The sequence below is a fragment of the Delphinus delphis genome, chromosome 12, assembly GCF_949987515.2.
Source record: "Delphinus delphis chromosome 12, mDelDel1.2, whole genome shotgun sequence".
NCBI lineage: Eukaryota > Metazoa > Chordata > Mammalia > Artiodactyla > Delphinidae > Delphinus > Delphinus delphis.
In genome coordinates, this window is record NC_082694.2 from 44,112,922 (window position 1) to 44,140,396 (window position 27,475).

At 39.9% G+C, this 27,475-nt stretch overlaps 2 protein-coding genes across 5 annotated transcripts in view; one reads left to right on the top strand and one right to left on the bottom strand.

The window, feature by feature from the left end:
• Positions 1–109: 109 nt before the first annotated feature.
• Positions 110–2,756, bottom strand: RPS27A (ribosomal protein S27a). Its single transcript, XM_060026598.1, has 6 exons — positions 2,734–2,756; positions 2,573–2,637; positions 2,055–2,109; positions 1,562–1,647; positions 681–812; positions 110–295 (listed from the first exon to the last, which is right to left on the bottom strand). The coding sequence occupies exons 2-6, from the start codon at positions 2,618–2,620 to the stop codon at positions 146–148; spliced, it is 471 nt and encodes a 156-aa protein (XP_059882581.1). The 5' UTR covers positions 2,621–2,637; positions 2,734–2,756; the 3' UTR covers positions 110–145.
• Positions 2,757–7,668: 4,912 nt separating this feature from the next.
• The window catches only part of CLHC1 (clathrin heavy chain linker domain containing 1), a 41,078-nt gene continuing 21,271 nt past the window's right edge, over positions 7,669–27,475 (top strand). The window contains exons 1-7 of one of the 4 annotated variants that reach the window (XM_069541275.1): positions 7,669–7,922; positions 11,846–12,033; positions 14,795–14,925; positions 16,519–16,720; positions 16,836–16,948; positions 17,323–17,407; positions 26,930–27,036. In XM_069541275.1, coding sequence (XP_069397376.1) covers positions 7,746–7,922; positions 11,846–12,033; positions 14,795–14,925; positions 16,519–16,720; positions 16,836–16,948; positions 17,323–17,407; positions 26,930–27,036 — 1,003 coding nt within the window. In that variant the 5' untranslated portion in view covers positions 7,669–7,745. The other 3 variants (XM_060026603.2, XM_069541273.1, XM_069541274.1) reach the window with 3 other exon arrangements.

The following is a 27,475-nucleotide window of genomic DNA, read 5'->3' on the forward strand; positions in this document are numbered from 1 at the left end:
CAACATAATTCTGCCAAGTACAGGTTACCTAAGAAAATAGTGCGATCAATTTGATCTTTAAAACCCACTTTTAAAATCACTGAAATAAAACTCAACATTTAAACAGTCGTTCATTAGTTCATGTCTTTTATTAACCAATATACAATCACTTGTCTTCTGGTTTGTTGAAACAATAGGTCAGACAACATTTGCCACAATAATGTCTGTCAAAGTGGCTGGCCATAAAAACTCCAGCACCACATTCATCTGAAGGGCACTCCCGACGAAGGCGACTGATTTTGCCATTCTCATCCACCTAAAAAGCATAAACTTGCTGTTAAGATAATCTTACAACATACTGTGAAGTCTAGCTTAAATGACTCAAAGTATTTAACCTTTTAATCACACAACAGTGATATTTCTTAGTACTTACAAACCGAAGCACCCCAAATTCTCACCAATAATTACTACAAGAAAAAAGTTCAGAGTTTTTAAAGCCCAGCCTTGCAAGAAGTGGACAGAGTTAAGGCCTGAACCCAGATCTGACTTCAAAATCAGAAACTTAGTTTGGAATAAAGTACCTAGAGGTAAACCCCATTATATAGAGCTTATTCAAATACCAAACAGGAAAAAAACCCGAACTTTTATATTAAAGAGTTTGAAACCAGAGATAAATTATTATCTTTAATAATTTGGCTCACCTTATAGTATTTCAGGACAGCCAACTTAACCTTCTTTCTCTTATGCTTGTTCTTCTTGGGAGTGGTGTAAGACTTCTTCTTCCTTTTCTTAGCACCACCACGAAGTCTCAACACAAGATGAAGAGTGGACTCCTGTTATTGAACAGAGAACAAAACAGCCTTTAAAAATGGTTACATTAATGCTACTGCTCCGTGGAGAATGGACAACCAGCATCATGCACATTCTAACTGGATATGACAGGAAGTACACCCACACATGGGGGAGTCAGAAAAAAAGAGGTATCTGATTCCTATGTAAACTCTTAGTTCATAGACAGATTAAGGAACACATTAAATTACACCATGGGATGCAATATGCAAAATCTAAAACGTAGAAGACTATAGCAGCACTTCTCAAATGTTGGTGTATCAATCACCTGGGAATCTGCTAATCTAATGCTATTCTCCCCACTTTTTGAGTATTAGTCAAAATTTCCAAATTAAGATACAAATATTCATACTTAAGGGACTTCCCTGGTGGCGCAGTGGTTAAGAATCCACCTGCCAATGCAGGGGACACGGGTTCAAGCCCTGGTCCAGGACGATCCCACACGCCGCAGAGCAACTAAGCGCGCGGCCAAAACTACTGAGCCTGTGCTCTAGAGCCCGTACGCCACAACTACTGAAGCCTGTATGCCTGGAGCCCATGCTCCGCAACAAGAGAAGCCACCGCAATGAGAAGCCCGCGCATCGCAACGAAGAGTAGCCCCCTCTCGCCGCAACTAGAGAAAGCCCACGTAGCACAACAAAGACCCAACACAGGCAAAAATAAAAAAATACATTATACTTAAAGGGCTGCTTTCCTCAATTATACTTAAAGGGCTGCTTTCCTCCAAACAAACCTTTTGAATGTTGTAGTCAGACAAAGTACGTCCATCTTCCAGTTGCTTGCCAGCAAAGATCAGTCTTTGCTGGTCAGGAGGAATTCCTAATGGGAAATAAGTTGAACAAACAAATTAAGTGACTGCAAAACAAGCATATCTGCTCAAGATTTATAATCTTGAATCAAATAAATGGTACTAACATCCATCAGTGAGTTCTTACTACAGGGAAAGTGTAACTGTAAATGTTTAAACGGTTTATCTCATTTAATCATAATACATGTTAACCACTTTACAAATAAGTATACATGTGTAAATTAACTAACACGTCCAAAATCACACACGTGAAAAGTACTACAGCTTGGCTCCACGCTGATAAACGTCTGTCTACTGTGTTATTCCAAATGCATTTTTGTCAATCTGACCTCTTCCCACCCCACAAAGAGCAGGTATGTCTAGCGCCTGACAGGGCCTCTGCAGGTTAGTTTTTCTGAATCATAAAATGTTAACTTGCCTTCCTTGTCCTGGATCTTGGCCTTTACGTTTTCTATTGTATCCGAGGGTTCGACCTAGAAGTTTTGAAGTGCAGACATATAGGTAACACAATCAGGAACTAGAGTAATCGCTCCATTCCGTTGGAAGATCATCAGGGAGCCGAGGCGGTGGGGGCTGAAACCTACCTAGTAGAGCCCTCGGCTCACGCAGCTGGAGACAGGCTCCCCGGCGCGCACGCTCCCTCCCCCAGCCCCGGGCGGCGGCGGCCGGGCCACACGTGCTCGCGCCCACCTGCGGGGGGCGCTACCCTCCCGCCTCGCGACCCCAGCAGCGGCTACCTGGCGGGAACCACCAGAGACAACAGATTCGGACTTTAGGCATCGGAAACCTGCCCTAATCCCCAGCTCAGTTATTACGGCCAAGTTTTAGAACCCGGGTTCGGAAACGTATTCTAAGGCGGAAAGCAGCGCGCGTGCCGAAACCCGCCTCAGGTCCCCCTCCTTCACGCCGCGACTTCTCCCACCGCCTGGCCCGTACCTCGAGAGTGATGGTCTTCCCCGTCAGGGTCTTCACGAAAATCTGCATATTGGCGGCGGTGCCACCTGAGGGTGAGGAAAAGGAGGAAACGGTGAGGTTGGGGACAGAGGAGGTGCGACGGCAGGCCGCGGGCCGCAGAACAGCCCGGAGTACACACTCACCGCAGATGGCGGATCCGAAAAGAAGGGCGTCGTGCCGGCCCACGGGCTTTCCCGGGGCCCCCGCGGAGGCCCCGCCTCCTAGGCGGCCACGTCAAGTGCCTGAGTGCTGTCGCAGCGGCTGTCCAGCCACGTGCCAGACCAGGTCGTGACCTCATTTCTCCTTCCGGTAGCCTGGCTTATTTCTCACTTTAGCTTTCAGAACGCTCTTGAAATAGCAGATTTAAGCAACTTAAAAATGTCTTTAAAAGAATTTTCCACCGTAGTTGACGTGGCTAAGAGGGTCTTTAAAAGGGGGTGGGGTTGAGGGGGCCTCATGAGGAAAACGGAGGAAATGGAAGTGTCTTCTGGGAATTGTAGTTTTCCGCTGCTTTCTTTTCTCTAGGACTACTCGTCCCAAGATGCAGTTCCACAGCCCTGGGCTCCCTAGTTACTATCGCCTAACCCTGGCGTCGGGATTTGGAGGAAGGGGTTAAGGTGAGGAGGGAGCAAGGGTGAAGCGCAGTAATGGTTTCGGGGAAGGTGGAAACGGGTCGGAAGTGACTAGGAGGGAAGGTTAAGAGGTTGGGGAAGAGTGGGGGACCGAAAGTGTCATCACCCACTTACTGAGGCGGTGAGGGGCGGATGATCAGCGATCTACCACCAGACGCTCCCCTGGGCCTTCAAGGGAAGGGCACACCTGTGGCCACTCCAGGCAAGCTGAAAGATAGGTGGTATCCTCAAAACCGCTTGTCCGTCCTTGTCTCGGCCTGTACCCCCTCCCCGCCTTCAACCCCGGATGTTCTCCTAGTTTAAGGAAGATTCTGTCTTATATGTCACTACGCAGTGTGAAACGGTTTAATATGTTGAAAATCTCTGGAGTTTTCAAATTTTCAAATGAGGCCACATGGGAAGGAAACCCGCGGAAAGGTTTATTTATTGTAGAATTTCCAAGTTTGGAGTTGGGAGTTGTGGTGAAAGTCCTAAGAGGAAGTTTTTGGATTATGGGTGGGGGGCTGTCCTGGCAAGGCGGGAGAGTTAACTCCCTTCCCCTGGCCTTTCGCCGCTGCGCAACCACAGAATCCTGTGCGTGCACCTTCCTAATGTCTTCTCTCTTTATCTCTCTGTGCCCTCCTCTCTGCATCTCCATCCCCAAATTCAGGTTCCTTAATTTTCTCTGTCCCCAGTTTTTTTCTAACCCACCTTCACTTTTGCCTCCAACGTATAAAAAGTAAAAATGATTATGTCATTAATGCTACTTCACCTTCAAGATAAAATCCAAATTCCTTAGTGTGATAGCCTCTGCCTTCCTTACAGCCTCGTCTGCCAAACCCATTACTCACTTATCACTGAGCTAATTGAAGTTCCTGACAAGCTCTTTCATGCTTTGGCACTTCTGAAGAAAACGTTTCTTCTCTGTGGAACGCTCTCCTACCATATTCTGCCGGCTAATCTCCACCTTTACAAAAAAAAACTCCTCGAAAGAGTTGTCTATACTCATTGTCTCTAATTCTTTTCCTTCCATTGACTGAACCCACTCCTATCAGGCTTCTGTCTCCACCATTCCAGTGGAATAGCTCTTGTAGTTACTGATCACCTCCGTGTTGTGAAATTCAATGGTCATTTAATCTTATTTGACCTATCAGCGGCATTTGACACAGATGATCATTTCTTTCCTCTTTGAAACACGTTCTTCACCCGACTTCCATCTCTCTTCTTCCATCTCCCTGGATGCTCTTTTCCAGGCTGTTTTGTTGCTTCCTCTGTATCTACCAGGCCTCTAAACTTTGGAGTGCCCCCAATGCCCAGTCCTTGGACCTCTGCTTTGTTGACATTTCCCAGATCATTTTCCATTCTGTTTCATAACTTTTAAATGTCATTTATATGCATATAACTTATAAACTTATTTCTCACTCAGACTCACCAGAACTTCAACATGTCTAATAGGGAGGCCCAAACTCCTGATCTTATGAAATTGATATTCCCATCTCATAAATGGCAATTTCATCTTTTCAATCGCTGAGGCCAAAAATTTTATGGTCATCCTTGACTGTTCTCTCATACCCACATCGAATCCCTCAGCACATCTTGGTTTTACTTTTAATGTATATGCAGAACACTTCGCACCGTCTCTGCTACCACTCTGATTCAAGCCACCGTTACCTTTTGTCTGGACTATTGTAGTAGCCTCCCAGTAGCTCTTCTGGTTTTGACTCTTGTCTTCACAGAGCAGCAAGAGCAATTCTTTGAAAATGGAAGTCAGTTGTCATTCTTCTGCCCACAGCTCTCCAATGGCTTTCATCTCTCTCTGAGTTAAGCCTAAGTTCCTATAAGCAAGGCTGTCACTCCCACACTGGAATGACTGGAGGCCACAGTTCAGCTCATTGTTCCTCTTGCCACGTCTTCCCAGAGAAAGGAGCATCTTTTTCTAACCTGCACAAAGGTGCCCCATGGGCTGGTAGTGCTCCTACCTTTAAGGCCCTATATTCTACGTGATCTGGCAGCTACCTCTCTGGCCTCATCTTTCTTCTCTCCTTTTCTCATTCTCTTCTAGTCTTTCTGGCCTTCTTGCTGGCAGATATGCTATCCTGCCTTGAGGCCTTTGGACTTGCATCTCTCTCTGCCTCAACCACTCTCCTCCCAGGAATCTACATTACCTGCTTTTTTCAGGTTTTTGAAATGTCACCTTATCAGTGAGGGCTATTCTCTTTCCTGACTTAATGCCTTATGTAAAATGGCACCCTCCCACCTTTCTTACTCTCTATACCCCTTTCCTTCTTTTATTTTTCCCCATACAACTTACCCCCATCTGTTATACTGTTTTTTACTCCTGTGTCTTCTGTCTCATTACTTGAATGTAACCTCTGGGAAGTTAGGGACTTTGTTTTGTTTAGTACTGTATCTCTAGTGCCTAGAATAGCGGCAGACATACAGTAGGTCCCCCCCGCCAACATATATATATTTTTTTGCGGTACGCGGGCCTCTCACTGTTGTGGCCTCTCTCGTTGCGGAGCACAGGCTCCGGATGCGCAGGCTCAGCGGCCATGGCTCACGGGCCCAGCTGCTCCACGGCATGTGGGATCTTCCCGGACTGGGGCACGAACCCGTGCAGGCGGAGTCTCAACCACTGCGCCACCAGGGAAGCACCCCCCCCCCCCAATATTTATTGAATAAATAAATGCAGCACAGATTAAGCATTGTCCTGGATGTTGTTTCATGAGATGTTTTCCCTAATATTTCCCTGCCCTCTCCCACAGACTAGTGAGGTGCCCCTCTGGGCTTTTGTAGCCCGTTGTGCCCACTGGTCACACTGCCTTCTCTGCTCTGTGGCAGAGGTTCATTTAACTAGAATCAATACTTGTCTAGGAGCACTTGTGACTTGTTTCCTCTGTATCCCTAAGTGTCTAATTTGAATGAGTGAGTGCAAGGTAATCTGAGTTGTTCTGTGTAACTCAGTGGCATTTTGTAGATGCTGAGAAACAATCACTTTAGCTGTGTTCAGATTTGAGGGCACAAGTCATGTCTTCTGAGCAGACCAGATTATTGCTCAGTGATTACTGATTAATAATCAACTTCCTTTTTTTTGGGGGGTGGGGTGGGTGGTGACATCATGTGCTCTGCTAGAAACTGTATTATGCACTGGAATGCATATGGGTGGGGAAGGAAGATGGGGAATGAGAACATTTTGGTTCCTGATCTTATCAAATTTAGAGCCTACTGAGAGAGGTAGAGAATATAACCAGAATTCTGAGTAATAATATCATGATAGAGGAAGTGCACAGTACATGGGAGAACATAGCAGTGGCACTTGATCAAATTTAAGGGAATCCAGGGCAGCTTTCCTGGAGCTGTATAGGCTGAGATCTGAAAAATAAAGCCAAGTAAATGAGAGTGGAAGTACTGTATGTATCTTATGGAGGAGAGGTGAGGATGCGGGAAGGGAATGCAGGGATGGGGAGAGAATTATGCAAGACCCTCAGGTAAGAGAGCAAGTTTATAGGAGCGTATGGGGGTTATGAGGAGGACAGGGACATGAAAAGACTAGATTTGGTCAGAGAAAAAGTCCCTGGTTCCTATAGGGCATTCATAGACTAAGGAAAGGAACTTGGATTTTATCCTAAGGGTAATAGGAAGCCACTGGTGTTCAGATGTGACCACCCATTCCCCAGTGATCACACCCATTCCTTCCTCCTTTGACTTTTATCTTTTACTATCTGAAATTACTTTTTTTTTTTTTTTTCCGTCTGCGCTGCTCGGCTTGCAAAATCTTAGTTCCCCGACCTGGGATTGAACTGGGTCCACGGCAATGAAAGCGCTGAGCCCTAACCACTGGACGGCCAGGGAATTCCCGGAAATTACATTATTTATAGTCTGTCTCCCTTAATAGATTGTAAGCTATCAAGGAACCAGGGACTTTATATTATTTATAACTGTATTATGCACTGGAGTGCATATGGGTGGGGAAGGATAATGGGGAATGCTGAATCTCTAGCTATAAAACAATGCCTGGCACTTAATAGACACTCAGTAAATATTGGTTGAATGAATGAATAAAAAAATTGATTTCTTATTTAGGAAAACTGTTGATCCATTTATGGATTATTGCTTTGTTGGAACTACTTTATGTTCACTTATAATTGATTTCTCATTATCCAGTTCATCAATATAAAGATAAATTAGGTCTTTTTTTTTTTTTTTTTTTTTTTTGTACGCGGGCCTCTCACTGTTGTGGCCTCTCCCGTTTTGGAGCACAGTCTCCGGATGCGCAGGCTCAGCAGCCATGGCTCACGGGCCCAGCCGCTCCGCGGCATGTGGGATCTTCCTGGACCAGGGCACGAACCCGTGTCCCCTGCATTGGCAGGCGGACTCTCAACCACTGCGCCACCAGGGAAGCCCTAGATCAATATTTGATTTAATTTATTTTAAGCTTTAGATTAATTGATGGTCTTTTTCTTTCAGGCTTATAAAAGTTTTGGCTTTGTTGCAAAAGCAAGTCAAGACTTTTCTCTGGTGAACAGGTGTGCAGGCTGTGACATATGTCTGTCCAAGAAATAAATAAACATGCAGTTCTCCCTCCTATCATTAGTAGAAGTGACAAGGAATTTTTGGAAAGAATGCAAAGATACATAATTACAGAAACTGAAAGAGTGGGCTGTAATGAGGAAGGACCTGCTGATGAATATTACATCATATACCGAAACGTTTTTGATAAGGTATCATAATGCTTTAAGACAACAGATTTTTTATGTAGTAGAAATGGTCTATCTTGACACCTAATATTCCTGCCTTAGTAACACCACTGCTTGTTTGACTACATTCCATTTGTCAGTTTTGAGAAGTTCATCCAATTTGTCAGAAAGGGATGAATGGGGAAAATGCAATGCTGGATTTATATTACTAGACAGTTAATGAGAGTTTCAGTTATTGTAGCTTAAGTGCAGACTATCAGTTTTTGAGCAACAACCTAGCTGTGCCCTCTGATATCACTTTGACCTTCCATCTCAAATCATTATCTGATTTGTTAGGAATTGGGCTGTAAGCATGAACCTGGTCGTTCTTTGTTGTTTTGGGTTGGTTTGTGTTATAATTAAAATCTTGGTTTAGATTTGATCTAGCATGTTAAATTGAGACTCCTTGTAGATTAGAGGTCTAGATAGGCATGGTAAACAAGGGGTTTAACTGCACTGAATGTTGGAAATATGGAGGTAAGAAAATGCTGTGGCTTTATGTAACATTTGATTTTGCTTTTCAAGGTTCTAGAAATACCTGCTTTTCCTTAACAACAATTGCAATATGGCCACCGATCCTCATTTTTTTATCTCACTTTTTTTTTTACCCACGTAAGATGCCCTGACAGTCAAATCAGTGAAGTCAGCACTCTTTCCTCCTTACCTAGAAGAAATTATTACTTATGTGAAGACTTCTGTAAACTATTGGTCTCTGAGTAAAACAGCCATAGGCAAAATAGGAACTCAGTGTTTTGTTTAAATTTTAAACATTACACACTGAGTCTTATTTCTCCTCTAAATAAAAATATAGTGCCTCACTCTAAGGAAAAGTGAACACAAAGTAGTGATATATACCTACAAGTGGAATTAAGAAAATTGATGCATATCCATAAAAGTATAAAATGGAAAAAATCTTTTCTTCCTTTTAAGTCATCTGGAAAATCTGTCTTTTGGAACTGGTACACTGGCAGATTAGCTTCATTTTATAAGTTGTTATGATCAATGAAATTGTTTTGGTGTTTTAGTCATTAAGGAATGTATTAGGTGAATATTTAAAGGTACTGAAGGTAGTGTATTGAATAGGTTTTATAAATATCAAGAATCATGCTGAGACTCTACTTGTGTGAAATCAGCAAAGGAAAGTTATCATAATTGTAACATACTTATCTTTGCATGTCTAAATGCTAACACTTGTCAGAAGTTTTCTTCCATGAAGAGCTCTCTGCTTTAAATTAGTATAGTTATAGTGACGTCATTTTGGAGGAGCTTTGGTAAATTTAATTCTTAGAGAAAAGACATGGGATTAAATAAAAGATAATTTCTGTATCTTTAGTCCTTTTCTCCCTACCCCCCAGGATTTCCATTTGGACTGTTTGTACATTGTACAGTTATAAATGGTACATTTGTACATTGTGAAGTATCCTATTCTTCAGTACTGAGAGGGGATCTGAAATAGAAATCATTTGGTACTTATAGAAACTTTTATTCTAGCTTCTCAATAAGATAATCTGCCTTTCCATTTTCATGTTATTCCAACACATTTGATTGTTAATAAACTATTAATGCCTGCCTTCTCTAATCTTCCTTCTCGGAAGGATCTGGTTGGGTAAAAGATGAAAGTGTCAGCTTGCATCTCTGAGTACTTAGAACCAGAGAACAAATACCAAATTCTGTTTAAAATCAAAGATAGAGGATTTGGCCTAGAGAACCATGCCTAAATCAAAGCAAGGAGGACCTGAGGCTGTGTAACAAGAGTTGAGGGTACGTTGCAGAGAGAGCCAAGGACTTAGTAAGCAAAGGACTTAGTAAGCAAAGAAAACCAAAGCTAGGAAGAGTGAGCTTCAACAGATAAGGGTGAATTATGGAGGTAATTGGACTCCAGAAAGTGACTGGCCTTTTGCATCCTGGTAAAGTGTTGTACAAATAGTGTATATTCGTGTGTAGGGGCTGAGGTGGAATGGATACCATTCCTCCTCTCCCTCAGATCCCTGTACCTGGTAAGGATGGCTCTGTTTTGGGGGGAGTTAATGGAAACCTTAATACCGGAGTCTGAAACTTGAATCCCTAGAGGCCAAGAAGGTCATATAAAAGAGTTAAGTGTACTGGCTTTAACAGAATAAGGAATCATGGGGATGGTGGTAAAATGAAAAAACAATCCAATCTAAAGCTCCAGCTGATTACTGCCATTAAGGAACGGGGGTTCCACATTGGTAGATTTTTCAGTTTTCAAGAGAACCTGAAAATTTGGGTTTGGGGTGAAATTTCCTAAATTTTAAAATATTTTGTAGACCAAGCAAAACTGTTCTACCTCTGGCATACAAGTTTCCCTCCTTTACTTTAATGCATTTTCTGTGCATTCTTAAAGATTCTATGGGTGTTCTGAAATCTATTTCTTCTAGCAAAACCATATGGGAGCTGATCATGATGTTACTACAAGTCTGTTTTCTATCCATCAACATATCTGAGTTGTTTTGAATTGTTGCAGCACCTCATAGAGGCTTGTGGAATAGAGGATGGCCAGGAACCGTGGGGTATTTAATTTGGAAGACCACAGATTAATGACCTCTATTTTATTGAAAGTTGCTGGGTGGCAGCCCTTTGGGTGGTTAGGTAGTATGGTCATGTCAAAAAGATGACCAATATCTCCCATTCAGATATCCTTTCCTGGTGCTTGGCATTGAGCAATTATCTCCTTATACCATTTTTTTTTTGGCCGCATGGCTTGCGGGATCTCAGTTCCTCTACCAGGGATTGAACCCAGATCATGGCAGTGAAAGCATCGAATCCTAACCACTAGACCACCAGGGAACTCCCCTCCTTATACAATTTCTTGATCGACCAGATGTCTACCTGGATAATTTTTTCTAGGTATTTTCTAGCTAACAGTGTGGTATACCAGAGACTAGAGATATAGTAAAGGTAGAAAGCCTAATTGTATCTTTCAGAGAAAACTGTGGATTGATCACATCTATTCTTTATATGCCTTGACACCTTCCAAAATCCTTGTGAGCAGAATTTGGCAACCATAAATTATTTTTAATTTTTTTTGTTTTTTAACTTCTTTAAAGTGCTCCTTAGTTATTATTGTTTCTTTGTGTGGGTAATGCCTACACAAGATTAACCAGGAAAAAAAAAAAAGAAAAGAAAAGTAAAAGAACCAATAAGAGTACACAGTGGAAAGTCTGGTCCTTCTCATCTTAGACCCTACTTCCCTTTCCTTCTCTGTAGGTTTCTGTTTTCTTCTATTAACAATCCAGAGATATTATGTAGGTTTCCTTCTCTGTAAGTTTCTGTTTTCCTTTCCTTCTCTGTAGGTTTCCTTTCTCTTCCATTATCCTTCCAGAGATATTATGTACTTAAACACCATTGTAAATCATGAATGTAAGGTATGAAGGGTTTTCTCCAGTTGCACTTGACATCTTGGGATTAGAAATGCAGTTTGGAATTGAGAGTATTGATCAGCTAGTTGGAGCAGATGGGTTAGAAAAACAGGGAAGAGAAAGGAGTCCAGGATTTTAAGGTCTGAATGAAGTCCTTCAGAGACTAGACTTGGAGGTAATGAGGGACGATATGTAATGGTATTTAAGAGATCCAGAATTGAGATAATTAGATCTGGTATTGGTTTTATCTGACCTCATATAATGTATGTGTTAATTCCTAGTAGAGCAAAAAACATGGTTTTTTTCCTCTCTCTCATATTTAAGCTCACAGGATTGTAATGATTCACAAAGAGCATATATTCAGTAACAATTAACTGTCTTTAATAGTGGTATTTGCATATGAATGCAAGCTCAAATTTGTAAAATTTTAGATTTATAATTGCCCATCATGTTTCATTAAAAAAAATCTATAATCTGTATTTGCAAGTCTTTTGATCCATAGTCTTCTAGAAAAAAATCATATTTTAGGTAATAGAGTATGTCACTGCATACAAATCCATTCTTACTTCAATCAAAAAAGAATACGATGCCTTTATTGAGACAATAAAGAAAAGCCAGAGAACTGCATTTCATCTTCATGGAAAACTTAAAGTTTTGGCAGGAGAGCCCACAGCATTGGTATATCATAGGAAAAGAATAACTCAACTTAAAGCAAAGTAAGTATATTAGTAAGTAGCCCAAAAGTGATAATTGTTACTTTGTTATGTTAACTAGCCATTGTAACTATAACCAGTGGTTCTTACTCTTTTTCAATTTCAATTTTATTTTAAAGGCATGTTTTTATGTTACCCTTCTTATTGAAATTACTATATTTTTACTTGAAAAATAATACTAATTCTGTTTGAGAATTTTATAATATCTCTTAGGGTAATTGGAGGCACATTGTAGTATCATAAAATGAGGGATACAGATAATTGCTCCAGGTGATTTCTTGCATGGAAGGTTTAATAGTACAATTTCATGATTACCATCTGAAATAGAGCACTTAATGCTCTGATGCACAAAGATAAATAACCTACTGGGAGAGGATAAAATGCTCATTCTTGCTAAGTAGTCTCAGATTTTCAGTGTTCCATTTGGTAATTGATGGGTAAATTATTACAGATAATTTCAAGTCGACCTGGAAAATTATGTAAAATTTGACCTCCACTTCTGGTAATGTGGCTTGCTAGATGTTGGGATAGATCTTCCTATTGGGAAAATATGCTACATAAGATGGTAAAGAAATTTTTTTCCAAAAGTAACAGGAAGCTGACAGGGCAGTGACAGAAATATTAGGGCAAAATCATAACAGAAGACAAAAGATAGAGAAGCACTAAAACTTCTTTGACCCTGAAAGCATTTATTAAAACTAGTGACCATAAGCTTTAGTTTTTAGTCTGTGGCACAGGGGTACAAAAGACAGAGCCCAGGATCTATCTGCCCAAGGGGTGTAGTCTACTGGGAAATCCTCCCCATATAAAGCTGGGATGATAAAGGGCTACACCCTTGAAGAGTGAACAAGAGGTAAACTGCTCCACCTTTGAGGACTGCATGGAAAATTGCCTTCTGCTTAGCAGACTGCTAACAGATCCAGGGCTTATTTTGGGGGTGATGAAATGTTCTGGAACTAGAAATGGTAGTATTTGCACAGCTCTTTGAATATGCTAAAATTCACTGAATTGTATACTTTACAAGGGTGAATTTTAAGGTATACGAACTATATTTCCATAAAGCTATTATAAAAAAACCATGGAGGACAGAGTGAGAAAGTTATATTATTATGTCTAATCACAACTCAAAGAGAAGAGAATATGGGACAGAGACAATATTTGAAGAGAATATGGCTGAGAATTTTCTAGAACTGGTGAAAGATATCAATTCACAGATTCTGGAAGACCAAAGAATCCCATTGTAAGTAATAAGAAATACTCAACTAGATTTACTGTAGTGAAATTGTCAAAGATAAAGAGATCATAAAAGTAGCTGTGGATAGGAGCAATGACTGGATACCTTCTCATCCATGTTGTAGCATGTATTGGAGCTTAATTCCTTTTTATAGCTGAATAATATTCCATTGTTTGTATGTACCATATTTCATCTACTTATCAGTTGATGGGTACTTGAGTTTTTTCCACCTTTGGCTATTGTGACTTGTGCCACCATGAACATTCATGTACAAGTATCTGTCTGAGTCCCTGCTTTCAATTTTTTCGAAAGTCTGTTTACTTTTAACATGTCTTTCTTCCTAAAGCATAACTATTTGGATGAAAGCCAAGGATATTTTATTTCCACAGTCCCTCTTTCATAAATACTGCAAGCTCCTACTCTGAGCCATCTGTAGTTACCAAGAACTCTATATAGTAATCAGACTTAGGTAGCGGTTATCTACTGACAAACTTGTTTTTAATTTACCAAAACTCTTGTAACATTTATGTAGCTAACTGATTTTAATCTATTATTTCCTCCCTGGGCCAAAATATTGGTGATAAACTAGGAAGTAAATTTCAAATAATGCTTAAAAGAAGGTTTTATTTACTTCTTGGTCTTTAAAACCTCCATTTCTGGATGAACTCAGTTTTATCTCAAGATGCTATCATTCCTCTAGCTCTAGAATCAAAATTAATAGAGTAGGCTGAATAATGATCCCCAAAGAAATAGGTCCTAATCCTGGAAATGTTACTTTGTTTGGAAAAAGGATCTTTGCAGATATGATTACATTAAGGATCTTGAGCTAGGGAGATTATCTTGGATTATGCAGGTGGGTCCAAAATACCATCACAAGTGTCCTTATACAGAGAGGTAGAGGGAGCATTGACACAGACACAAGGGGAAAAAGCATCATTACCTCGGAGGCAGAGATTGAAGTGATGCAGCCACAGAAGGCCGGCAGCCCTTGGAAGCTGGAGGAGGCAAGGAATGGATGCTCCCCTAGAGCTTCTAGAGGAAGCACAATCCTAAAAACACAAATTTTGGCCCACTGATACTAATACTGGACTTCTGGCCTCCAGAACTGTGAAAGAATAGATTTCTGCTGTTTTAAGCCACCAAGTTTGTGGTGATTTGTTATAGCAGCAACAGGAAACTAATACAATTACTTAACAAAAATAATTTTTAAATTGCAAAGGTAATTTTCAACTAAAGGGAATAGACATAGTACTTTGCGGCTAGATTATTATGTTTAATACTTACAAATTTCCAATAAGGTTACGAATCATAGGCAGTATAAGATTTTATTGATGCTTTGAAAGAAAATTGTTCCTCACTTGTGAGGTTAGTTAACTTCCTAGGCATTCTTTTGTAAACTTCCGTCTACGTTCATAACGGTACAAAATGATAATTAGCCAGATTAAAGTAATAATTTAACCTGTTTTACTTTGAATTGTATGATTAAATAATTCGTTGAAAGAAACATAAAAAAGCCTTTCTGTTTTTCAGGATGAGGCTTATTGAAAATAATTCCTCAAAGATTCAATTGCAAATAGATGAAATGAAACAACTTAGGGCAGAGTATGACACAAAAGAACAATGTTGTATTTACTGCAAAGATCCTTCAAAACCTATTCCAGGTACAGTATTTTGTTTAAAATATTTGAGAGAAATTCCAACTGTTTCCAGTTACACAAATTAATATGTATGTGTTACCATGTATATATCTTCCAAGTATATCGGGACTTTAGCCAGACTTTACAAACAGCTTTAGTCTGGCCTCTAGGTACATACAAGGGAATGAGAAAACTTAACAACCCTAAACGATTGAAAGAGTTCCAGTCTGGCTGGATTATATAAAGTATAGTACAGTGGCTCTTAAAGTGTGATTCCTACATCAACATCAGCATTACCTGGGAACCTGTTAGAAATGCAAATTTTTTTGTCCTGCTGCAGATTTACTCTGTCAGAAATTCCAGGGATGGGAGTCGGGGTCGGGTGGTGGAGCCCAGCAGTCAGTGTTTTAACAAGTTCTCCAGGTTATTCTGATGCATTTTATAGTTTGAGAACCCATGAAATATGTGAAAAAACTGTGGTATGTAAAGTTATGGTGAATATTGTTGATTCACATTGATGTCAGCATTCACTGATTCCTCATTTTCAGCCAAGCCACATTTTAAGAAATTGGAGTATATCCTGGAATTCCTCCAGAATATTGAGAGATTTGTATGATGAATGGATAGAGGAATTGCAAATATACATCCTGGAGTAAAGAAAGACTTTGAGAATAGATAACTGCATTCAAAACTTTTCAAAATTCCAACTAGTGTTTATCCAGAGGCAGAATCAATAAGTGGAAATTTTAGGAAGTCAGATTTGGTTTCAATGGAAGAAGCTATGTCTTGAGATAATGAGCTACCCCACACCAGAGGATTTTAACTGAGGTTGAATGATCATCCTATGATTGATTGAAGCAGGGACTAGATTCACTTTCAAGTATAAAATTATGACTAGCAGACTACAAATAAGATACATATGAATAAGTACAAAATAGCTGACAAATTGATTAAATGCTGAAGGGATACAGGGTGTAAGGGAATGACTGAAATTGATTAGGGTTAATCCAGGGGGGTTTCTTGAAGAGAATTTTGAGGTGTGTCTTTAAAGGCAACAATTGGTCTGAATGAGAATGAAAGTCATTTGAAGTGTGTGTGTATGTGGGGGGCAGTTATGAATAATGAATAGAGGGGACAATGACCGAGGGAGAAAGGACTGAAGATTTGGCAGGCATTTATAAACTTTGCATTGGAGAGAATAAACAGATTACCCTGGGGTTAGTTGTAGTAGACTAATGGAAAGTTTGGTTAGGGAAAAATCATTGAACAGGAATCCTGAATTATTAGGCAAAAGTTCTTGGTGTTACTGAACAAGATTGATATTTAGGGGTTTGCAAGATGTGGTGATGCGGTCCTGAAAATTTTTTTTCTTAAAATGCTAAGGTTTGGACCATCAGTCTTCACTAAGTCTTCATTGATGATTTGTTTAAAACTACCAGCCATTTAGAAATGTATGCTAATTCTGTTTATGTTCAATAATCTTCAAGTTCATGCTACAATTTCTTAATTATTTCTTAACATAGCCAACCATCTGACCTATTTTGCTAAGACTTGCTGTTTGAGCACAAGAGTCCCACACGTGGCTTGGCTTGTTTGATTTGTTCCCTTTTCCCTTAGGCATGACTCTCCAAGAATCTGTCAGTTTAGATGCTCTCACTAAATACTTGAAACATCTTGAAGATAAATCTGCAGAAATTGAGCAACTTATGTCAAAAAAATATTTACCAGCTCAGAGGAAGGCAGATTTAGATGAGGAAATGATTGTGGTATTAGAACGGCGAGATTTAGCTGAAAATCTGAACAATGAATTACAGTTCCGGTATGAAAGTTGAATATATACTTTTTACAGTTTGAAGCTTTTATTTGTGTTTATTTTAAGATTCCACTATTTGATTTTAGGTTCAGCATATTGTTAATGTTTTTTATCTTTATAGTCATCAAAGACTGCAGATTATTTCACAGGCACTTACTTTGTGGGTAAAATCTGATATGAGCAGATCATTTCAAGACTTCATGGAGCACATTGAGAAAAATAAAGATTTACACGGTAGAGGATCTATATTTATTAATTAACATGAATAATGGAAAACATTTTTTTTCTCCAGAAAGCTAAAGAATGGGGATTTTCCTAGGCTGAGTTTAAAGAAACTAAAAATGTACTTACTTCTGTTAGGTCTCTGTTACCCTGTGGGCTTCTTCCTTCAACAGCTGACAAATAATTGGTAAAGAGTAGACTTGGTTAGCCAAGGAGAGAATACCTGAAAATAAGGAAGAAAGGGATGGGGAAGCTACTCAGTTTAGGAAGAGGTTGGTGCTATTAGAAACTATAGCATTAAGTTGTTGGTATTAAACATTTATATGTTTGTTATTTTCTATTGATTGATAACCTTAAATATCCAGTGGTGCTTTCAATATTTTCAGGTGAACAAGGCATTGTTGAGGAACTACTTGAAGATGACCCAGGCAAGGCAAAAGAAGCTGAAATTTTGCTATACTACGTTGAAAGGCAAATATTTAAAAAGCTTTTTGATTTTCCTTGTTAAGATATTATAGGATTTATTTAATATTTATTTAAAGATATTAAATGTTTCACATTTATGTTGCATCTTTTTGAGTTGTAGTCTCTAGGTTTTGTATTTTAAAATTCTACTCTAGTAGACAAATTAGAAAATAAGCTAGAATTTAAAAAAATAGATTCTTTGTGGAAAAAATACCAGATTGATGGTCTAGGAGATTTTTCAGAGGTTATAGGTGGATTGTAGTGTTAAGTTTTATTTATATTTTTATATTTTATATTTTTTTATGACCTTGTGTCAGATTATCCTAGCCAATTTAGTCCTTTTTTTCTCATTATTTCCATCCTATGACATATTAGGAAGGCATATTTCCCCCTAATACTTATTAAATTATTATATATATTTTATAGTAGAGGGTTAGAGATCTAAGACTTTATTCTTTAAGAGGTTAATTCATACGCTATGAGGCCAGTATGTAGTGAATATATGTAATATTCCTAGTCTTCTATGTTAAATAGTTTTCAGCTGTTGATTTGCTTGTTGATATGGTACAAAAAAGGGGTAAAGATCATTTTGAGGAGCACCAAAGCCTGGATTATTTCCTTACACCTCTAAGTCTATCAGCTTCAGATACGAGAGAAAAACCCTGGTTGAGGTTAAAAGTTTTATGTAATTTGCTTAATGTTACTTTGGTGTTTTTCTCCTCTGCGGTTCCACATTCATTTGCAACACTCTTTAAATCCTGTTTGCCATAGTTTTTTTTTTTTTTTTTTTTTTACATCTTTATTGGAGTATAATTGCTTTACAATGGTGTGTTAATTTCTGCTTTATAACAAAGTGAATCAGTTATACATATACATATGTTCCCATATCTCTTCCCTCTTGCGTCTCCCTCCCTCCCACCCTCCCTATCCCACCCCTCTAGGTGGTCACAAAGCACCGAGCTGATCTCCTTGTGCTGTGCGGCTGCTTTCCACTAGCTATCTGTTTTACGTTTGGTAGTGTATATATGTCCATGCCACTCTCTTGCTTTGTCACAGCTCACCCTTCACCCTCCCCATACCCTCAAGTCCGTTCTCTAGTGGATCTGTGTCTTTATTCCTGTCTTACCCCTAGGTTCTTCATGACGTTTTTTTCCCTTAAATTCCATATATATGTGTTAGCATGCGGTATTTGTCTTTCTCTTTGTGACTTACTTCACTCTGTATGACAGACTCTAGGTCCATCCATCTCAATACAAATAGCTCAATTTTGTTTCTTTTTATGGCTGAGTAATATTCCATTGTATATATGTGCCACATCTTCTTTATTCATTCATCCAATGATGGACACTTAGGTTGTTTCCATCTCCGGGCTCTTGTAAATAGAGCCGCAATGAACATTTTGGGACATGACTCTTTTTGAATTATGGTTTTCACAGGGTATATGCCCAGTAGTGGGACTGCTGGCTCATATGGTGGTTCTATTTGTAGTTTTTAAGGAACCTCCATACTGTTCTCCATAGTGGCTGAACCAATTCACATTCCCACCAGCAGTGCAAGAGTGTTCGCTGCTTTTCTCCACACCCTCTCCAGCATTTATTGTTTCTAGATTTTTTGATGATGGCCATTCTGACTGGTGTGAGATGATACCTCATTGTAGTTTTTTTTTTTTTTTTAACATCTTTATTGGGGTATAATTGCTTTACAATGGTGTGTTAGTTTCTGCTTTATAACAAAGTGAATCGGTCATACATAAACATATGTTCCCATATGTCTTCCCTCTTGCGTCTCCCTCCCTCCCACCCTCCCTATCCCACCCCTCCAGGCTGTCACAAAGCACCGAGCCAATATCCCTGTGCCAAGCGGCTGCTTCCCACTAGCTATCTACCTTACTACGTTTGTTAGTGTGTATATGCCCATGACTCTCTCTCGCCCTGTCACAGCTCACCCTTCCCCCTCCCCATATTCTCAAGTCCGTTCTCTAGGAGGTCTGCGTCTTTATTCCTGCTTTACCCCTAGGTTCTTCATGACATTTTTTTTTCTTAAATTCCATATATATGTGTTAGCATACGGTATTTGTCTTTTTCTTTCTGACTTACTTCACTCTGTATGACAGACTCTAGGTCTATCCACCTCATTACAAATAGCTCAATTTCGTTTCTTTTTATGGCTGAGTAATATTCCATTGTATATATGTGCCACATCTTCTTTATCCATTCATCCGATGATGGGCACTTAGGTTGTTTCCATCTCCGGGCTATTGTAAATAGAGCCGCAATGAACATTTTGGTACATGACTCTTTTTGAATTATGGTTTCTTCAGGGTATATGCCCAGTAGTGGGATTGCTGGGTCATATGGTGGTTCCATTTGTAGTTTTTTAAGGAACCTCCATACTGTTCTCCATAGTGGCTGAACCAATTCACATTCCCACCAGCAGTGCAAGAGTGTTCGCTGCTTTTCTCCACACCCTCTCCAGCATTTATTGTTTCTAGATTTTTTGATGATGGCCATTCTGACTGGTGTGAGATGATACCTCATTGTAGTTTTGATTTGCATTTCTCTAGTGATTAATGATGTTGAGCATTCTTTCATGTGTTTGTTGGGAGTCTGTATATCTTATTTGGAAAACTGTCTATTTAAGTCTTCTGCCCATTTTTGGATTGGGTTGTTTGTTTTTTTGTTATTGAGCTGCATGAGCTGCTTGTACATTTTGGAGATTAATCCTTTGTCAGTTGCTTCATTTGCAAATATTTTCTCCCATTCTGAGGGTTGTCTTTTGGTCTTGTTTATTGTTTCCTTTGCTGTGCAAAAGCTTTGAAGTTTCATTAGGTCCCATTTGTTTATTTTTGTTTTTATTTCCATTTCTCTGGGAGGTGGGTCAGAAAGGATCTTGCTGTGATTTATGTCATAGAGTGTTCTGCCTGTATATTCCTCTAATATTTTGATAGTTTCTGTCCTTACATTTAGGTCTTTAATCCATTTTGAGCTTATTTTTGTGTATGGTGTTAGGGAGTGATCTAATCTCATACTTTTACATGTACCTGTCCAGTTTTCCCAGGACCACTTATTGAAGAGGCTGTCTTTTCTCCACTATACATTCCTGCCTCCTTTATCAAAGATAAGGTGACCATATGTGCGTGGGTTTATCTCTGGGCCTTCTATGCTGTTCCATTGATCTATATTTCTGTTTTTGTGCCAGTACCATACTGTCTTGATTACTGTAGCTTTGTAGTATAGTCTGAAGTCAGAGAGCCTGATTCCCCCAGCTCTGTTTTTCGTTCTCAAGATTGCTTTGGCTATTCGGGGTCTTTTGTGTTTTCATACAAATTGTGAAATTTTTTGTCCTAGCTCAGTGAAAAATGCCAGTGGTGGTTTGATATGGATTGCATTGAATCTGTAGATTGCTTTGGGTAGTACAGTCATTTTCACAATGTTGATTCTTCCAATCCAAGAACATGGTATATCTCTCCATCTATTTGTATCATCTTTAATTTCTTTCATCAGTGTCTTATAATTTTCTGCATACAGGTCTTTTGTCTCCTTAGGTAGGTTTATTCCTAGGTATTTTATTCTTTTTGTTGCAGTGGTAAATGGGAGTGTTTTCTTGATTTCACTTTCAGATTTTTCATCATTAGTGTATAGGAATGCAAGAGGTTTCTGTGCATTAATTTTGTATCCTGCTACTTTACCAAATTCATTGATTAGCTCTAGTAGTTTTCTGGTAGCATCTTTAGGATTCTCTATGTATAGTATCATGTCATCTGCAAACAGTGACAGCTTTACTTCTTTTCTGATTTGGATTCCTTTTATTTCCTTTTCTTCTCTGATTGCTGTGGCTAACAGTTCCAAAACTATGTTGAATAAGAGTGGTGAGAGTGGGCAACCTTGTCTTGTTCCTGATCTTAGTGGAAATGCTTTCAGTTTTTCACCATTGAGGATGATTTTGGCTGTGGGTTTGTCATATATGGCCTTTATTATGTTGCGGAAAGTTCCCTCTATGCCTACTTTCTGGAGGGTTTTTATCATAAATGGTGTTGAATTTTGTCAAAAGCTTTCTCTGCATCTATTGAGGTGATCATATGGTTTTTCTCCTTCAATTTGTTAATATGGTGTATCATGTTGATTGATTTGCATATATTGAAGAATCCTTGCATTCCTGGAGTAAACCCCACTTGATCATGGTGTATGATCCTTTTAATGTGCTGTTGGATTCTTTTGCTAGTATTTTGTTGAGGATTTTTGCATCTATGTTCATCAGTGATATTGGCCTGTAGTTTTCTTTCTTTGTCTGGTTTTGGTATCAGGGTGATGGTAGCCTCGTAGAATGAGTTTGGGAGTGTTCCTCCCTCTGCTATATTTTGGAAGAGTTTGAGAAGGATAGGTGTTAGCTCTTCTCTAAATGTTTGATAGAATTCGCCTGTGAATCCATCTGGTCCTAGGCTTTTGCTTGTTGGAAGATTTTTAATCACAGTTTCAATTTCAGTGCTTGTGATTGGTCTGTTCATATTTTCTATTTCTTCCTGATTCAGTCTTGGCAGGTTGTGCATTGCTAAGAATTTGTCTATTTCTTCCAGGTTGTCCTATTATTGGCATAGAGTTGCTTGTAGTAATCTCTCATGATCTTTTGTATTTCTGCAGTGTCAGTTGTTACTTCTGCTTTTTCATTTCTAATTCTATTGATTTGAGTCTTCTCCCTTTTTTTCTTGGTGAGTCTGGCTAATGGTTTATCAATTTTGTTTATTTTCTCAAAGAACCAGCTTTTAGTTTTATTGATCTTTCCTATCGTTCCCTTCATTTCTTTTTCATTTATTTCTGATCTGATTTTTATGATTTCTTTCCTTCTGCTAACTTTGGGTTTTTTTTGTTCTTCTTTCTCTAATAGCTTTAGGTGCAAGGTTAGGTTGTTTATTCGAGATGTTTCCTGTTTCTTCAGGTAGGATTGTATTGCTATAAACTTCCCTCTTAGAACTGCTTTTCCTGCATCCCATAGGTTTTGGGTCTTCGTGTCTCCATTGTCATTTGTTTCTAGGTATTTTTTTATTTCCTCTTTGATTTCTTCAGTGATCACTTCGTTATTAAGTAGTGTATTGTTTAGCCTCCATGTGTTTGTATTTTCTACAGATCTTTTCCTGTAATTGATATCTAGTCTTATAGCGTTGTGGTCGGAACAGATACTTGATACAATTTCAATTTTCTTAAATTTACCAAGGATTGATTTGTGACCCAAGATATGATCTATCCTGGAGAATGTTTCATGAGCACTTGAGGAAAATGTGTATTCTGTTGTTTTTGGATGGAATGTCTTATAAATATCAATTAAGTCCATTTTGTTTAATGTGTCATTTAAAGGTTGTGTTTCCTTATTTATTTTCATTTTGGATGATCTGTCCGTTGGTGAAAGTGGGGTGTTAAAGTCTTCCTACTATGAATATGTTACCGTCGATTTCCCCTTTTATGGCTGTTAGTATTTGCCTTATGTATTGAGGTGCTCCTATGTTGGGTGCATAAATATTTACAATTGTTATATCTTCTTCTTGGATCAATCCCTTGATCATTATGTAGTGTCCGTCTTTGTCTCTTTTAATAGTCTTTATTTTAAAGTCTATTTTTTCTGATATGAGGATTGCTACTCCAGCTTTCTTTTGGTTTCCATTTGCATGGAATATCTTTTTCCATCCCCTTACTTTCAGTCTGTATGTGTCTCTAGGTGTGAAGTGGGTCTCTTTTAGACAGCATATAGATGTGTCTTGTTTTTGTATCCATTCAGCCAGTCTATGTCTTTTAGTGGGAGCATTTAATCCATTTACATTTAAGGTAATTACCGATATGTATGTTCCTATTCCCATTTTCTTAATTGTTTTGGGTTTGTTATTGTAGGTCTTTTCCTTCTCTTGTGTTTCTTGCCTAGAGAAGTTCCTTTAGCATTTGTTGTAAAGCTGGTTTGGTGGTGCTGAGCTCTCTCAGCTTTTGCTTGTCTGTAAAGGTTTTAATTTCTCCATCAAATCTGAATGAGATCCTTGCTGGGTAGAGTAATCTTGGTTGCAGGTTTTTCTCCTTCGTCACTTTAAATATGTCCTGCCAGTCCCTTCTGGCTTGCAGAGTTTCTGCTGAAAGATCAGCTGTTAACCTTATGGGGATTCCCTTGTGTGTTATTTGTTGTTTTTCCCTTGATGCTTTTAATATGTTTTCTTTGTATTTAATTTTTGACAGTTTGATTAATATGTGTCTTGGCGTATTTCTCCTTGGATTTATCCTGTATGGGACTCTCTGTGCTTCCTGGACTTGATTAACCATTTCCTTTCCCATATTAGGGATGTTTTCAACTATAATCTCTTCAAATATTTTCTCAGTCCCTTTCTTTTTCTCTTCTTCTTCTGGAACCCCTATAATTCGAATGTTGGTGCATTTAATGTTGTCCCAGAGGTCTCTGAGACTGTCCTCAGTTCTTTTCATTCTTTTTTTCTTTATTCTGCTCTGCAGTAGTTATTTCCACTATTTTATCTTCCAGGTCACTTATCCGTTCTTCTGCCTCAGTTATTCTGCTATTGATCCCATCTAGAGTATTTTTAATTTCATTTATTGTGTTGTTCATCATTGCTTGTTTCATCTTTAGTTCTTCTAGGTCCTTGTTAAATATTTCTTGCATTTTGTCTATTCTATTTCCAAGATTTTGGATCATATTTACTATCATTATTCTGAATTCTTTTTCAGGTACACTGCCTATTTCCTCTTCATTTGTTAGGTCTGGTGGGTTTGTGTCTTCCTCCTTCATCTGCTGTGTGTTTTTCTGTCTTCTCATTTTGCTTATCTTACTGTGTTTGAGGTCTCCTTTTTGCAGGCTGCAGGTTCATAGTTCCCATTATTTTTGGTGTCTGTCCCCAGTGGCTAAAGTTGGTTCAGTGGGTTGTGTAGGCTTCCTGGTGGAGGGGACTAGTGCCTGTGTTCTGGTGGATGAGACTGGATCTTGTCATTCTGGTGTTCAGGTCCACGTCTGGTGGTGTGTTTTGGGGTGTCTGTGGCCTTATTATGATTTTAGGCAGCCTCTCTGCTAATGGGTGGGCTTGTGTTCCTGTCTTGCTAGTTGTTTGGCATAGGGTATCCAGCACTGTAGCTTGCTGGTCATTGAGTGAAGCTGGGTGCTGGTGTTGAGATGGAGATCTCTCAGAGATTTTTGCCGTTTGATATTATGTGGAGCTGGGAGGTCTCTTGTGGACCAGTGTCCAGAAGTAGGCTCTCCCACCTCAGAGGCACAGCACTGACTCCTGGCTGCAGCACCAAGAGCCTTTCATCCACACGGCTTAGAATAAAAGGGAGAAGAAAGAAAGAAAGGAAGAAAGAAAGAAAGAAAGAAAGAAAAGAGAGAGAGAGAGAGGGAGGAAGGGAGAGAGGGAGGGAGGGAGAGAGGGAGGGAGGGAGAGAGGGAGGGAGGAGGAAAGAAAGAAAGAAAGGAGGGAGGGAGGGAGGGAGGAGGAAGGAAGAAGGAAGGAAAGAAAATAAAATAAAATAAAGTAAGATAAAATAAAATAAAGTTATTAAAATTAAAAATAATTATTAAGAAAAAATTTTTTTAAAAAAGAAAAAAAATGGACAGGCAGAACGCTAGGACAAATGGTAAAAGCAAAGCTATACAGACAAAATCACACACAGAAGCATACACATACACATTCAGAAAGAGAAAAAGGGGAAAAAAAAAAAAATATATATATATATATATATATATATCGCTGCTCCCAAAGTCCACCTCCTCAATTTGGGATGATTCGTTGTCTATTCAGGTATTCCACAGATGCAGGGTACATCATGTTGATTGTGGAGGTTTAATCCGCTGCTCCTGAGGCTGCTGTGAGAGATTTACCTTTCTCTTCTTTGTTCGCACAGCTCCTGGGGCTCAGCTTTGGATTTGGTCCTGCCTCTACGTGTAGGTCGCCTGAGGGCGTCTGTTCTTCGCTCAGACAGGACGGGGTTAAAGGAGCAGCTGACTCTGGGGCTCTGGCTCACTCAGGCCGGGGGGAGGGAGGGGTGCGGATGCGGGGCGAGCCTGACGTTGCACCAGCCTGAGGCGCGCCGTGCGTTCTCTCGGGGAAGCTGTCCCTGGATCCCGGGACCCTGGCAGTGGCGGGCTGCACAGGCTCCCCGGAAGGGGGGTGTCCATACCTGTGCTTGCATACAGGCTTCTTGGTGGCGGCATCAGCAGCCTTAGCGTCTCATGCCCGTCTCTGGAGTCCGCGCTGTTAGCCCCGGCTCGCGCCTGTCTCTGGAGCTCCTTTACGCAGTGCTCTTAATCCCCTCTCCTCGCGTACCAGGAAACAGAGGGAAGAAAAAGTCTCTTGCCTCTTCAGCAGGTCCAGAATTTTCTCCGGACTCCCTCCCGGCTAGCCGTGGCGCACTAACCCCTTTAGGCTGTGTTCACGCCGCCAGTCCTCTCCCTACGCTCTGACCGAAGCCTGAGCCTCAGCTCCCAGCCCCGCCCGCCCCCGCGGGTGAGCAGACAAGCCTCTCGAGCTGGTGAGTGCTGGTCGGCACCGATCCTCTGTGCAGGAATCTCTCCGCTTTGCCCTCCGCACCCCTGTTGCTGTGCTCTCCTCCGCCGCTCAGAAGCTTCCCCCCTCCGCCCCCCGCAGTCTCCGCCCGCGAAGGGGCTTCCTAGTATGTGGAAACCTTTCCTCCTTCACAGCTCCCTCCCACTGGTGCAGGTCCCGTCCCTATTCTTTTGTCTCTGTTTATTCTTTTTTCTTTTGCCCTACCCAGGTACGTGGGGAGTTTCTTGCCTTTTGGGAGGTCTGAGGTCTTTTGCCAGCGTTCAGTAGGTGGTCTGTAGGAGTTGTTCCACATGTAGATGTATTTCTGATGTATCTGTGGGGAGGAAGGTGATCTCCGTGTCGTACTCTTCCGCCATCTTCCCGATTCCCCCCGCCATAGTTTTAATTGTAAGGACTGAGTTGGGGATGTTTTGCCCTAGGAAGAGGAGTAGAAGCTTAAGGTATCTGAACTATTATCTTTTCTTCTTTGAATTAGTCTCACATTTAGTTGGGAGTCTGATTGCTGGCCGAACAACTAAGGCTTCTGAATACCAAGGACACTTCTTGATCTTCAACTTGGCAGCCTTTGTGTGCAATTAATATTTCCCCTAGGCTGAGCCTTTAAGCAGATTGCCCTTCTTTCCCCTGGTTCCTCTTTTCTTCTGGAGATAATACGAGAGAAAAAAAATCTGAGCTCATTATAAATTCAGTTGAAGTTCTTTCAACGGAATAAATTCAGTTGCTCTTTCTATGGCTTGCTCTCAGCACTATAGGAATAAGGTACAGGATCAGGTTCACATCACCTGGCAGGTGAGTCTTATTCTGAGGCTACAAAAGACAATATTAGGGAAGGAAGTGAAAGAGTATCTCACAGAGTGAATGAATCTAGTTATAGTTTATTAGAGGTGCTTTTCTGTATTACTATGCTACTATGTTTAGTCTGTATTAGACATTTCTAATCACTTTTCTTTTTTTGTGTACTACTATATAATGAAATGCACTGGCTGTAGGTTGAATGAATTAATCTCACTTGGAGAATATGAAAAGGCAGTTTATTTTGCAGCAAACAGTCCTAGAAGAATTCTTCAAAACATTGGGACAGTGAGTAAATTTAAGGGTAAGCATTTCTCTCTGAACCTTACATATGTATGCTAATTATACTTTTTTTTTTCCTGATAGAATGGGAAGAGTATTGAACTGGGAAACAAGGTCTACCATTTACTCAGTTTCCTTACCTGTAACATTAAGGGGTTTGATTAGGTTTTCCAAATTAAATTATGAAATATTTCAAGTATACAGAAAAGTTTGAGAAACATAAATAACAGCCATGTACTTGCTATCAAGTTTTAATAAATGTTAATATTTTGTCAGATTTGCTCCACTTCCTTTAAAAAACAGCCTTGTTGTGGTGAGTTGACATACATACACTAAATTGTACATAAACTGTACAGTTTGTTAGGTTTTGACATATGTATCCTCCAAAAGTTCCCTCATTCCCTCAGTGATCCCTCCCTCCCACTACTCCCCACCCCTCCCATTGGTCTCCCTCCCAGAGC

Excerpts from the sequence above, each read along its gene's own strand:
- RPS27A (XM_060026598.1), bottom strand. The coding sequence starts at position 2,620 with ATGCAGATTTTCGTGAAGACCCTGACGGGGAAGACCATCACTCTCGAG. Across the intron at positions 1,648-2,054 it reads CAAGATCCAGGACAAGGAAG|GAATTCCTCCTGACCAGCAA; the intron begins GCAAGTTAACAT and ends ATTTCCCATTAG. Across the intron at positions 813-1,561 it reads CTGACTACAACATTCAAAAG|GAGTCCACTCTTCATCTTGT; the intron begins GTTTGTTTGGAG and ends GTTCAATAACAG.